Source organism: Amphiprion ocellaris, chromosome 22, assembly GCF_022539595.1.
Source record: "Amphiprion ocellaris isolate individual 3 ecotype Okinawa chromosome 22, ASM2253959v1, whole genome shotgun sequence".
NCBI lineage: Eukaryota > Metazoa > Chordata > Actinopteri > Pomacentridae > Amphiprion > Amphiprion ocellaris.
In genome coordinates, this window is record NC_072787.1 from 12,456,189 (window position 1) to 12,470,211 (window position 14,023).

The following is a 14,023-nucleotide window of genomic DNA, read 5'->3' on the forward strand; positions in this document are numbered from 1 at the left end:
CATTTGTTTTCTTGTCTTGATTAAGCGCTGTTGAATTAATGACATGAAGATCAGTGGTGACAATCTACTTTGAAGTATTGTGTGAATTGTCTCAGCTCAGAAGTGATTCTTCTCACATCCGCAGTTCTCTTGATAACAATATATCACTGAGAAACTGTAAAGCTGCACTGGTTTCTCACCTGTAATCCCTCAAAGCATCTCTCTCACAGCCAGTCCTTTGCTCTTCCCTTTTCACTTGTCATGTCCTCATCATGTGAGACTTTCCTGTCTTTTTTTTCTGTCTTCTGTTTCTGTCTTTCCTAGGTGCCTGTTTGGTAAACTCTCTTCGCCAGCCTCTCTCTCTCTGATTTACTCTTTCTCTGCCTCTCGCCCTCCCCCTATCTGCCCTCGCCTCTGTGGAGTTGTTTATGCCCTGTTCATCCTCCTCTGTAATTATGAGTGTTGTTCACTGTATCCCCATCCATATGACAAGCCTGGCAGACATGCAGGGAGATGGATGGTGTGAGTAAAAAAGCAGAGTGAAAAATGAGTGTGTCTCGGCAGAGGCCATTTTCCTCATGACACATCTGTCCACTGGCCTTGACCTGAGGGGACACGGCACTAAATGTGACTTATAGTCATAAACGCGCAGACACACGCGTACTGATTGAGATTACCCCCCGGTAATGATGATTATGGTTGTTTATTGTCTTCAACCTACACTTTTGTCAGCTACAATGGCTGTCGGAGGTGTGTGTTTTTGTGTGTGCACATGCTAGTTCTAGTGTATATTTTGGAGAGTCGGGGCGTATTTGCAGCAGAGTCTAGTTATTGTGCCCTTTATCAAGCAGACAAGCCAATTAGAGGCACAACCATTGATATTAATTTCCCTTCCTCCCCCTCTCTCCACTCTTTCCGAGGTGTTTTTCATTTAATGGACGGATACACTCGCTGATGACCTGTGAAGAGTTGTAGATGGGTGCAGGGGTATGCAGAGTGAATTTACTAGAGCATAACATTGTGCTGAACAGTGGGTGTGAGAAGGAGGCTGGGCCTCAAAACTGTCAGGGAGGTGGATCCCGTTATGGGTGCTCTCAGGTAGAAACTGTTGAAATAACTCATTATCCTTCCCCAGGCTGTCTGCGATGTGTTCTTATGTAGACAACGGAGATGTCTCACCTGACATTGCTCACAGTGCAGGCACCAGCAAACTTTTCTCCGCACTGTTCCTCTTTAACCTCTTCACTCCATATTGTACAAGGAAGTTTTCGAGAATTTGTTTTGGTTTTTTTGCAACAGCAAAAAAACCATATTGTTTAAGAGAACCGTGTTTACCATTGCAATGAGGAACGCAGTTAGCTTGTCTGTTGAGTGTATCATGCTATTCAGCTATTGACCAGTGGATTAAAAGCAGCAACCTTCAAGCCTGTGCTACGTACATGCTACATCTTTATGAGGATTTTGTTTTGTAGTTTCTTATGTTTGCGACTGAAAGGCAGGAAGACGAATTTAAATTTGGAAATGTTTGCTACAGGAACAGTTTCCCTGAATATGGGGTGTTGTTTTGTTCTCATAGTAAGAAGTTCACCACTAGCAACAATACAGCTCAAAAACTGCAGTTCTTCGAATGACCACTTGAGCAAGCCAATTCCCAAAGACCCGCATGTTAAAATACCCAACTTCACAGCAGAGATAAACATGTTTACAGCCTAGTACAAAAAAATGTTTGGTCTCTATAGCTAATTTTCCTGGTCAGGACTACTGTACAGGGACTGACTTTTTATTCAACTCACAAATTGAAATTGTATTAAGGCTTAAATTTATGTATAATCAAGGCAACTTTGAGTGATATATGGGTGTCGTCATAGGACAGATCATGGCTCTTTGCTAATTTATGAGTAACTACAACCGAAGCCACCACACTGACCTTCAGAACTGCTCTTCAGGAAACCCACGGGGAGGCTTTGTTTATCTTTTTATTCCATCAGTGGTTGCATCACCCACTCACACGCGGTTTTGCATGTCCTCACACTCAAAACAAACAAAAGAGGGATCCACACATAAAAGCATTGCTTCATAACCCTACTCATTGTCAAAACTCTAATGCACCTTGAAGTTATCTTACAATATTCAGAGTCCCATTTCACGCACATTTACTCAACCAAGGGTTAAGAATTACAAGGACTTACAGATCACAGCCACTTGATATTTTGGTATGCATTGTAGCCCTTTGCAGATCAAACCAAAAGGGATAGACAGGCAGGGCGGGGTGTTTCAAATACAACTTCAGATCAGGATCAGAGCAAGGGGAGTTTGCAATTAGCATGGATTAAAGGGCAGATTATAGCGAGACTAATGAGAACATAAAGAGATTAGATGCCAGGAAAGAGTTGCGGAGACATGGGATAGATGGACAGATATGGAGCATGGAGAGAGAGAAAAGGCCACTGAGACCAACTGATAGGAGGATGCAAGGAAAAGGTGTGCGAGGCAGATATGAGAGAGAGGGAGGACAGAAGAGTAGCTGGGTAGAGCAAGAGATCCAGGAGTGCAAAGAGAAGGTAGAAAGACATAATAGGAAGAGAGATAAAGAGAAGGAGGCCTCTGGGACCAGGAGATATGAGACAGCAAGGAAAAAGTGGAGAGCGTGGAGCAGAGAGAGGCCTAAATATGTGGAGGCTATAGAGATGGGTGAAGTTGAGGTAGGGCCGGCAGGTAGGTCAAGTTTCTCAAAGTAATTTGACGGATAGGTGGTTAGGGAGGGGAGAAGGATTGAGACAATAGAAAGAGACAGGGGAGCTGGGCAAAGTCTCAAAGACAGATTAAAAGGAGCAGAAAGGAGAATACACAGACATACATAGACTGTACAGATAAACAAAAGGATTGAGACAAAGAAGGAAGCTCACACATACTCCCCCTTTCTCCCATATACATGCGCGCAAACCCACACTGCATTATGTGTAGTTCTCTGGGGAGAATCCACAAAAAAAGAGATGTTAAGGAGGATAGGAGGCTAACAGAGACCAGCGGGTGAAGAGCAGAAGCATCGGGCTCTCCAACAACAAACAGAAATGCAAACAAACGAGAACAACAAAGAACAAAAACCGACGTCACCCTGACACAGACGAATTGATCCAAGACTTTGTGTGAAACCTCTCCAAAACTGAAAATATATGTGTGTGTGTGTGTGTGTGTGTGTGTTGCATCCAGAACCTTTGAGAACAAGAGCAGGGGCTTATTTATCAGTGAATGAGCATGCACATTTTTGTTGTGTCTCCTGACGCTTGTTTTCAGCCAAAGACAGGGGTTTGGCAGCGTACATAAGACTTATTCTCGCCTTAACCTTTTTTTTTCTTAATAATACAGTAGCTGCTCTTGTTAGAGGAGAGAGAAGACGAGTATTGATTCACGTTCACAGCCCTTAGAGATCAGCGCGTGGAGCGGAATAACACTATATTCTCATCTACGCATGCATGCACCTATGAGCTTGTACATACAGCATATTTGCTCTGACAGACACTTGTCAGTCAGAGGGGCCAGAGAAGGAATTCGATAATGGCCACTTTTTTAGGTGTAATGGCCGAGGCAGGTTTATGAGCGAGTCAGATCTTCCAGTTATGAATGCCATTCTGGCATTTTCAGCCCCATCTTCTTAAAAGCCATCACCTCGCACACTGGGGAAATGAGGAACTGAGCATACCGAGTGCCATTTTGAATTCAGTGACCTTTCGTTTCACAGGCGGACTAGCAGGGGTGTGATCCCTTGATATGAGATCCTATGAGTGTGGCCTGGGTACTTGTTGCATTATGGATGAGCACCTGTAATGGTTAATATGAGTGTTATGGACACATGTACAGTCTGTGGACCAATCTGCGATTACAACAGTAGCACATGGACCTGAAATTTCACCTTTAACACAACCCAGACCCAATGACTAATAACATATTTGGCTCGAAACCAAACTCGGTGTCAAATGCATTCAGTGCAATAGAAACATGGCGTAATCTACTGCTATCTTCAAATGACCACCATGGTCACTGGATTATTCTAAATGAACACACTTGGGAAGAAGAAAATGAGCAGAATCAGTGATTGTCGGTTCAAGAGTTCAAACAAATTAAGCTGGTATGAAGAGCAACTAAACATTGTCAGAGAATTCATGAGTTAAATAGAATTCCTTCAACATTGCCTGATTCTCTCCCTCATGTTCAGAAGCTACATGTCATGTGTACATCAAACCTTCACACAATCTTTGTTCAGCCTTTCTTTTGTCCTGAACATGTTGGCCTTGTACAATGTTTTCTGAGCAGGCGAGGTGATGCACATCAGGCCAACAAAGGATCCGATCAATGGTGTCTTGGACAGTATACACGAGGACCTTCCTCACATATCACGATTTTCAACCGTCCACTTATTTTCCATCACTGCATTGAGCTTATGGGATTATATGCTTCTACGTGCATATTATGCATATGTGAACAAATAGGTCACATGGCCTTAAATAGATTTAGACTTGATTATATTTTTCCATTACATTCATCCCTTATGAATAAATATGTAAAATTACCGCTCATCACAATCACACAGACAAAACCCAAATGTCAAACCAACCATACCAACAATGAAGCACAGAATTGCTTAATAATTCAAAACAAATTCATCCTTTTGTATTAATATAAATAGCACATCGACAAAAGCAAATAGATCACAGGAAATCAACAGATCTTCACTAAATTGCAAAATTATTTATAAAGAGAATATGCAGAACCTAACAAGAGGATAACCATCACAAGTTATTGATTATGTGTTTTACTACCTATGTTTTCCATTAACCAACTTTCAAAAATAAAGTCACACATACAGGTTTACCTGGTGCATATATATGTGTGTACGCATTTTTAGTCTTATTTTTATTTTGTCCAGACAAAATCTTGAGAATTCAACTCAGTCCCAACATAAACACCGTGGATACCATTTGTTTCAGTAGCAGTCCTTCAGAGTGAAGAGCTGTGATCTCTCTGACAGAAATATGAGTATTCTGGGCACCCTTTTGGATCAGATTGCTTGGTAAAACTTTGATGGTTGTGAGAAAAGGATGAATTTTTAAAGTCTCTTATCACTTCCCTGCTCTATCTTTCTTTCTTGCTGTCATTATTCTTATCTCAGCACCCCTTTGTCTCTTCTTCTCTTCCTCTCTGTGCCTTTGTCTTTTCCTTACACTGCTCTATCTGTCTTTACTTGGGGGAGCACGAGTATCCACCAAATACAGCAGACATGATGAAGATGTAGACATTAACCTCTCTGGATAAGAGTGGAGATGAATAAGGGAGTGCGTCTGTAGGTTGGGCTGTGTGCATGTTCTGTGTGCTGTTGAAATAACGGATAGATAACCCATCAATATAAGTAGTGTTCTGTGGCCGTCCCTGAGGGCAGAAAAGGAACAAAACCCCAGGCCTTATCAATCCGTCATGTCTGTTTTCTCCTCTCCTGTGAACATTTTGCGTGTTTGTTGAGGGAGATGGCTATGAAAGAGAAGGGAAAGGATGAGGACGGATACAGAGAGTAAGATAATAAAGACAAAGGTGACATTCTAGCTGAGAGTGTTTGTTGATCATTTGATTAAAAAGGTAACTTTTTGTAACAACTAGGATCCTCTTTACATAGTTTGTTACCATTTCTGTCTGTTTTTATAGTAGTTTACTCATCAAAGTAATTGCCTAAACCTGGGAATAGGGATAACGCAACACTGTCACTGCAAGGCATGTAAAAATCAAAAAGGGGAACACTGGGAATGCCGATAATAACATCTTATTACACACAAGTGTCTGTGTGTAGGCGTAGCTATCGCAAATATGGTCGAAGTGATGACTGAGGTTTACAACCAGCTGCATCATAATTTTTACTGTTCATCTCAGTTTTCTCCTCCACACAATACTCATAAACATGTTATGAATCTGTATGATTATTTTACTGCTTGTGTTTTGTGTTTCTTACCTCTGACTTTGTTTTTAGTTGTTTCACCATGTTCCAAGGTCTTCACGGTTAAGTTTCCCAGAGAGACAGACAACCACACACACTAACTCTCACACCATTTTTAGAATCACCTATTAATCTGTATCTAAACTATGTGAATTATGTTTTGAGGGAAACATATTTTCTGCCAGACCATGTTTGCTTGAGACGCGCCACAAATACATTTCTACTCATCTTTGTCATTTATTTTGTTGCTTTGCTGTCACTCGTTTTCATCTAACCAATCATATATTAGATGAACAGGGACTTGTAGCCCAGAAAATGGAGGACAAGCTGCAACCCTGTTGTGAAAAGGCTACGAGAAGGAGACCTAAACTGTGCTATTTTCACAAACCTGAACACACATATACACACTACCGTTCAAAACTTTGGGGTCGCTTAGAAATGTCCTTTTTTTTTTCTTTTAAAGTTTTGTTTTTGGCCTTTTTACCTTTATTATATAGGACAGTGGAGAGAGAAACAGGAAACATGGGTAGAAGAGAGTGGGGACGGCCTGCAGCAAAGGGCCATGGATCGGATTCAAAGCCATGACCACTGTGTCTGTGAATGTAGCCCCTGTTTATGGGTCGCCCCCTCAGCCAGCTGAGATATCTGGGCACCCTGAAAGCACTTTTTTCAATGAAGATAACATAAAATTAATCAGAAATACAGTCTAGACATTGTTAATGTGGTAAATGCCTCTGATTTTTAACGGAATATCTCCATAGGGGTACAGAGGAACATTTCCCGCAACCAACACTCCTGTGTTCTAATGCTACATTGTGTTAGCTGATGGTGTTGAAAGGCTAACTGATGATTAGAAAACCCTTGTGCAATTATGATAGCACATGAATAACAGAGTATGAAATTGTCTGGGTGACCCCAAACCTTTGAACAGTAGTGTATATAAAACCTGGGTAAAAGCCCTGTTGCAGATTTATACCTCTTTCTTCTTTACGTGGACTTTGTGGCTCCTTTAAGCTGGAAGTCTTTCCTAATAAGTCACAGTCTTTCCTTTTGGGGGGATAATTAGTCCCTTTCAAAATGAGAATGCAGTTAAGTTGTATAGGAACATACTGTAGTATTTGGGAGACAGGATTGCATGTGGATGTTACTTTGACAGGTACTGCTCACCGAAATATTATTCCAGACCCTGAACACCCCCACATGGCAATGGCAATCCACAGTGGCATCAGCCTGCCACAGCAGGACAATTTGCAAAATGCAGCTATAGAAACTGCTCAGGAATAACTCAAGGAATACGACAAAAACCACAAGGCGTTGACCTGGTTTCCAAACTATCCAGATCTCTGTAAGATTGAGCACCTCTGGGATGCAACTCTGCAACCCACAGGACCCAAAGGATCTGCTGCTAACATCATGGTACCAAACACCACAAGAAAAGCCCCGAAAACTTGTTTTCATGCCTCAGTGGGTCAGAGATCTTTGATGGGGTATACACAATATCACACAAGTGAATTTTAATGTTGTAGCTAATCAGAGTATATCGGACCCAACCTGTAATAACCCAAATTCTCATTTAATGTGGCAAACAATTAAGCGACTATCTACGAGAGCAAATCCCAAGACAAGCCACTGCTGTCATTTTTTTTGATCAGTTAATTCCTTTTTTGAAATGTGTTTGTCCCACCGGGCCTGCCTCAGCATTTTATCAAATTAAACTGGAATTTCTCCTTCTCTTACTTTTCTTTTTTCCTGCCTGATATAATGTTGCATTAGCACAGGCACATACAGCTACCACTCTTAACACTAATAATACTCTAGTGGGACTAATGATAATTATAGTGCACCTGCTTTTTAACCGCAGGACTTTTGCACATACAAACACACTCTCTGTTCTTCTCTCACACACGCACACACAAACATGCGCTTACACACAAAAACATGCTGCTGAGCCTCATCTTGGCAGTGCCCTCTCTCTGCGGATCTCCATATGAACACTCTGCCAGTATGATTCTATCTCTCCTCGCTCACATCTTTATCCATCCATGCTGTCATGCTCTCATCCCCCCCTCCACCCCCTTCCTCTTCCCACCCCCTCTACCTCTCTCCCCACTCCTGAGTTGTTTGTTTTGGCAGAGCAAACCGAATCACACAGGAGACCTAAACTGGCACAATGCAAAGCTCCCATTCCACCTGATGCCCTGCTGTTACTCCTACACCACTTCTCCTGTCTTCTCCTCTCCTCTCTCGCTCTTCTCCACACTCTGAAAAACATGCTATGAAATGGGTCAAGTGACTGTTAGAGTTAGTTTTTTCGTGCTACTTTCTCCCACCTGTCTGAGAAACTTGGGAGAGAGAAGACAGGAATGAAGTGCGGTATGATACGGCAGGGGAAATGAGAGGCCAAGCAGAAAGTGAGAGAATGAGACTCTGGGCTTATGAGGTGTTTGTTCACTCTTGCACACTGCATGTTTTTGTTCTCTCAGGTGTTTGTCCCTTTGCCTCAGACGCAAGACAAGGTGACTCCTGTTTTTATATGTGACGGTCGGCGCTGGATGCACCACATCATGACTGATATGGAATTTCTGGGCCTATAACTGATAATTATCTGTATCTGGTGCCCAGTGCTGATAAAATAATCAATACAGTGGTCCTCTCACCATATCACGGTTCACTTCTCGCGGTCTCATTGCATTGCAGATTTTTAAATGACATTTTGTATCGTGGATTTTTCGCTATATCGCGAGATCGCAGTAAACTATATATATATTTATATATAGTCTGGAAGGTAAACCCCGCGATAGACGAGGGACCACTGTAATATTAAAGTAACCATTAAAGTAACTACTAGAATATATGTGTTTGTGTTTTTTGTAATACAACATCTATATGTAGAGAGACTTCGCCATCTCTAGAATAAAGAACAGATACATTAATATAACTTTACATACTGTGAGAGCCCTTGACCTAAAAACCATAAGAGCCCTGTGGCATCATTCATCCTCAGTCATCCACTTACTGCTGACTGAAGAGGAAGAGCTAGTTGGTCTCAACCTCAAAATGCACAAGAATTTAAGAGATCAAACTTTATTCTAATTCATATTTTTCAGACACATACTGTAGCTCAGGTGGGTTCCACCATGACCTGCACTTTGCATTAATTCATAACCCCTTGCTTTTAGCGTAACAACGTTTAAGAACCTCTATGTAAAACATACTGGATTAAGACTGGACTTAATGGAGGCATAGCAGTAGAAACACTATCCCTGCAACTTCCTATTCTGCTAGTTCAACAGGTAGTTGATAACATACTTCTACTCTTTCTCTCTCTTACTGGTGAATTGTTTCACTACCGGATACCGAGCATTGTTGTCATCAACTTGAGTAATATCTAACCTCAATTCCATCTCATTCTCTCCACTGTGGCCACTGCTTTGTATGTGTGTGGAGCAGCTCAGCCCCACCATTGTGCAAACAGTAACCAGCACAGGGAGCAGAGAAGAGAAAGACAATGAAGCAAAATCGCTATTCTACACCAGGTGTTGAATGCCACCCCAACCCCAGAGTTATGCTTTACACGATTAGACATAATTGCTGACTGATATTTTATTATCAAAACAATAACAATAATGTACTTACAATAATAAGTCAGCCATAGATATGTATATAGATTTGACCTGTTTCTGATTTCTAGAGCTTGGGTGTGCACTATGTACATGCCAAAGCATTGTGTGGATTTTGTTTAATAATTTCTACCATTTGCTACAGAAACACAGAAAGATACATTTAAACTTGGAAGTGTTTGATGCAGGACATTTTTCACTGATTATGGGTGTTGTTTTGTCGTAGTAAGTAGACCACCAGTGATAACATTAGAGTTCAAACAATGAAGCACACATAAAAGTGACAAAAATTGCAGTTTCCTTGAATGGCACTTGAGCTTAGTTCCAAAACTAAGCCTGTCCTCAAAGATCCACATGTTGAAATGCCAAACTTTACAGTAGAAATAAACACCCTGACAAAAACGGTTTCGGTCTCTATCGCTGGCTTCCCTATTCGTGACAACTGTACAGGGGGTGACCCTTCATATAACTCACCCATTTCAATTGTATAGCTTAAAATTAGATGTAATCATGGGTGTGGCTGCATTCGGTGACCTGTGTTGTCACACGACAGGCCATGGCCCAGGGAAGTTTGCATGAACCACCTCAGCTCCCCTTACACTCCACCTCATTGCTCATTTTTGGACTAGCCCGGAGTTCGGCAGAGTCAAGATGGTGACCGCATCATACCCGTGTAGTCTATTCATCAACTACACAACAAGAGCAATAGTGCAGATATTCAGCAGACTCCTGTGGACTACAAACATAGTATGATGAGAAGAGCTACACATCTAGGGATTTACATATAGACATCCCTACCAGAGTATAATCAAGGTTTAATGATCTACTCAATTGTGGTTATACCAGCGCTAGAAGGAGCATAGATAATCCTTCATGCACTTCACTTTGGACAGGCCTGAAGTGGACACAGATCAGCTTTAGAACAATGGCTTGACATCATCTAGTTGGGTTGTTTTCAAGATAGGTGATGTTTCTGGAGGCTGAAGCTTAGCTCAGCGGACTGTGGTTTGGGACTACTGACTGTAACTTAAACTCAAAGTTAACTTGCATAGACGTACGACAACAACAACAGACACATTCTGTACGTGCACACATAAAGGGAGAAGACTGTGACGTCTCTTGGAGGGCACTGTTAATCCTATTGACAGTGGCTTGTCTGAACCGTAGCTTGAAGAAAGATGAGGCTAATTCTCTTTATGAGGGCAATAAACCTATAGGTCACCAAGGCCAAACACGCACACACCTTCACACAAAATATAAAAACACAGACAGTCACTTCTTCCTCCTGGAGTTTAGGCCCAGTTCAGAAATCAAGTGTAATAATAAACTATATCACACATCTCAATGCAATTGTGCTGCATCAAAAGTCTGCTTCAATCCCCTTCTGTAAAAAATGTGGCTCTGGAGATTTCATTGTCTCTGATGGAATTTGACAAAGTGATATTGACAATGCAGCTTATTTTCTTGGAATAAAGAGGGAAACGTAATATTGTTTCCTCCTCTCTTGCTGTTATTGTGATATATTGCAAGGCACCAAAATATTTACACCTATCTCTCTGCCTAGTTACTGTCCCATGCCAGAATACATTATCCAAGGCAAAGAAAACAATATTACATTTCTTATTGAAAAGCAGCGATCCTTCACCTCTTATCCACTCATTAAAATACACATACACACACAAGGACACGCACATACATGCACATGGAGGTGTTTGTGTGTCAGCAGATGTGCTCGTAAGTATCTAAATTGACAGTAACAATTATGGACACAGGGGTTCACACACAGCAATGTGAAAGATACATGTAAATGCAGCACCGAAGCTGTTTTAATAGATCTCTAAAATCACAGGTGTGATCTGTGACTAAGTGTGCCTGCCAGTCTCAAAGGCATTAACCGTCCAGCTGTGTAAAACAAACTGAGCAAATGAATCACATTCACCAGGCAGCTGCTAGTAGTCAATATATTTCCCATTAATGCAACAAAAGCCTTGAACAGTTTAACAGTTAATCACCTGTAAAAGGAATGTTTGGACACAACTTTATTACCTTCGCAAAAGTCTATGTTTTGCCTCTACTTTTCTACAAAGGACCAATTGTAGTAATCAGCCAAAAACCAGTCGGAACACTGGGGACTGTTGGGGATTGTTGTCCTTCTTTAAAGGAACTTACAGGGGGTTTTTTTTGTGTTTGTGTTTGTTTGCCAGATGGGACCCCCTACACGTGGTGGGTAGGCCGAGGCAGCGAGAAGCACTTCTACTGGGGCGGCTCAGGGCCCGGCATCCAGAAATGTGCTTGTGGTATCGACAGGAACTGCACCGACCCCAAGTACGACTGCAACTGCGATGCAGATGCCAAACAATGGTAAGTCCCACAATCGCATAAAAGTTCAGCAGGTACTCCAGCAGTTATGCTGTGATTAACTTCCTTAACAGTCTGAGATTTGCATTGATTTTAATTAAAGTCTTTAGAAACAGCTCCACTGGGGGTCGGTGAAGAAAATCTATTCACAAGAAAAATGCCACATCTTTTCTGTTGCACTTTTGAATCAATTTATAAATGGCAAAAATGGATTACTGTAATAAGATTCATTTAACCATTATTTTTGAAAAGGGTGGAACTATTTCCAAGTACATTTTCCTATGGTAAACTAAGCCTTTAATTAGAGTAACAGTGCCTATAAAAAAATATTCACCCCTCTTAGACGTTTTCCCCTTTAATTGCCTTTAATCCTTGAAAACATATTTCTGCAAAGTGTCAGTTAATTAGTTAAATGTAAAAGAAGTGATTGCATAAGTATTCACACCTTTTAAAGTAACTCACCTAATTCATCACAGAAGTCACAAAATTAGTAAAAGGAAGAAATTACAAGCTTCCACAGCTGAGGTGGGAAAGACTGTTGCTCACGTTCTTCATTAGACAAAGCTTTTTGTCAAAGTGCCAAAGAGAAAATCCACAGTTGAAAAAATCTTAAGTAGAGTTTCCCAGAAAGCATCTGGGAGTCAACTGGAACAAAGCTTTATGGTCCAATGAGGCCAAAATTTTGCTTCTTTTGAGCTCAGATGAGATGCTATGTTTGGTGGACATGAAACACTGCACATTATCACAAACACCATTCCCACCATGAAGCATGGTGGTGGCAGCATCATGTGGAAATGCTTCTTGACAGCAGACCCTGGAAGGTTTGTGAAGGTAAAGGAGAAAATTAATGTAGAAAAGAATTGGGTAATACTGGATGACAACCTGAAGCAGTCTGTAAGAGAACTGCAGCTTGGTAGAAGATTTGTTTTTCCAGCATGACAATGATCCAAACCATACAGTTCAAGCTACACAGAAATGATTTAAAGACGCAGGTGAATGTTTTGGAGTCCAGTTCTCAATCTAATTGAGAAGTTGCAGTTTTGCAAAGTACAATGGGGTAAAAGTGCAGTGTTCACATGTACAAGGCGAATTGAGAAATGTCCACACAGGCTCAAAGCTGTAATTGTGGTCAAAGATGCATCTATTCGATACTGATATGAAAAGGATGAAAACTTTGCAACCCCTTATTTTGCATTGTATATTTTTGTCATAAGTGACATTACATTGTAGAATTGTGTTTCACTTTGACATAGAGCCCTTTTTTTGTAAATTCTTATCAATAAAGCCAAATTAAGAGTAATTAGAAAAAAGAAACTGCCTGGTCTACATCTTTCTGGCATCGAGAGCCCTTGGTTTGAAATGTCACTGTGAATTTCAAGTGGCAAATATTATGTTACACTATGTATGCATTCTAGAAAATGTCATATGAAATGTGTTATGCTATATAATTAAGTTTAATATTAGTATTGTTAATAATATTATCGTTGTTTTCTGTTATGTTTCCTAAGCACGTCCTAGAATAGAACATTAAATATTAGTTGACTTTTACATTTAATATCTCTGAATCCTTGCATAACTCCTACTAAGAAGATCTTCAGAATCATGAAATCATGAAAAAGCTTAAATTAGTCACTAAAGTTAAGTTTGCAAGAATGTGTTAATACAGAATCCACCGTAGCTGGACAGTCTGATGAGGTGTCTAACTTCAAAGGCTGAAATGACTGAATGATGAATGCCACCATCAAGGATGTGTTTATTTAGGAGGGATGTTTGCCTGCAGAACCAACAGTTTGTGTTTCAAAGCTCTTTTAGCCAGCTGATGGATATTCTCATTAAAACCAATTGCGTCGCTGTCAGTGGTTGTGTGTGCTTGTGTGTGCACGCTGCATGTTTGTGAGTAATTACCGAGTGTTAGCAAGAAGAAGAGATTTCATTTGCTTTCATGTCTCCCTGCTCATCTCTAAAACTGATGAGATTACAAATGAGACTTACACTGTCTCGTTCTCACCGTTAATATTTTATGCATTAATGTCTCATTGTTTGGCTGAGTGGATATTTGAAATATTACCAATATAACTGTTTCTAC

At 40.8% G+C, this 14,023-nt stretch overlaps 1 protein-coding gene across 2 annotated transcripts in view; it reads left to right on the forward strand.

Annotated features, from left to right (window-relative positions):
* Positions 1-14,023, forward strand: part of cntnap2a (contactin associated protein 2a) — a 365,865-nt gene that overhangs the window by 279,858 nt on the left and 71,984 nt on the right. For both annotated transcript variants that reach the window (XM_035948975.2, XM_023272089.3), the window contains exon 16: positions 11,784-11,940. In XM_035948975.2, the coding sequence (XP_035804868.2) occupies positions 11,784-11,940 (157 nt within the window). The remainder of the gene's footprint in view (positions 1-11,783; positions 11,941-14,023) is intronic.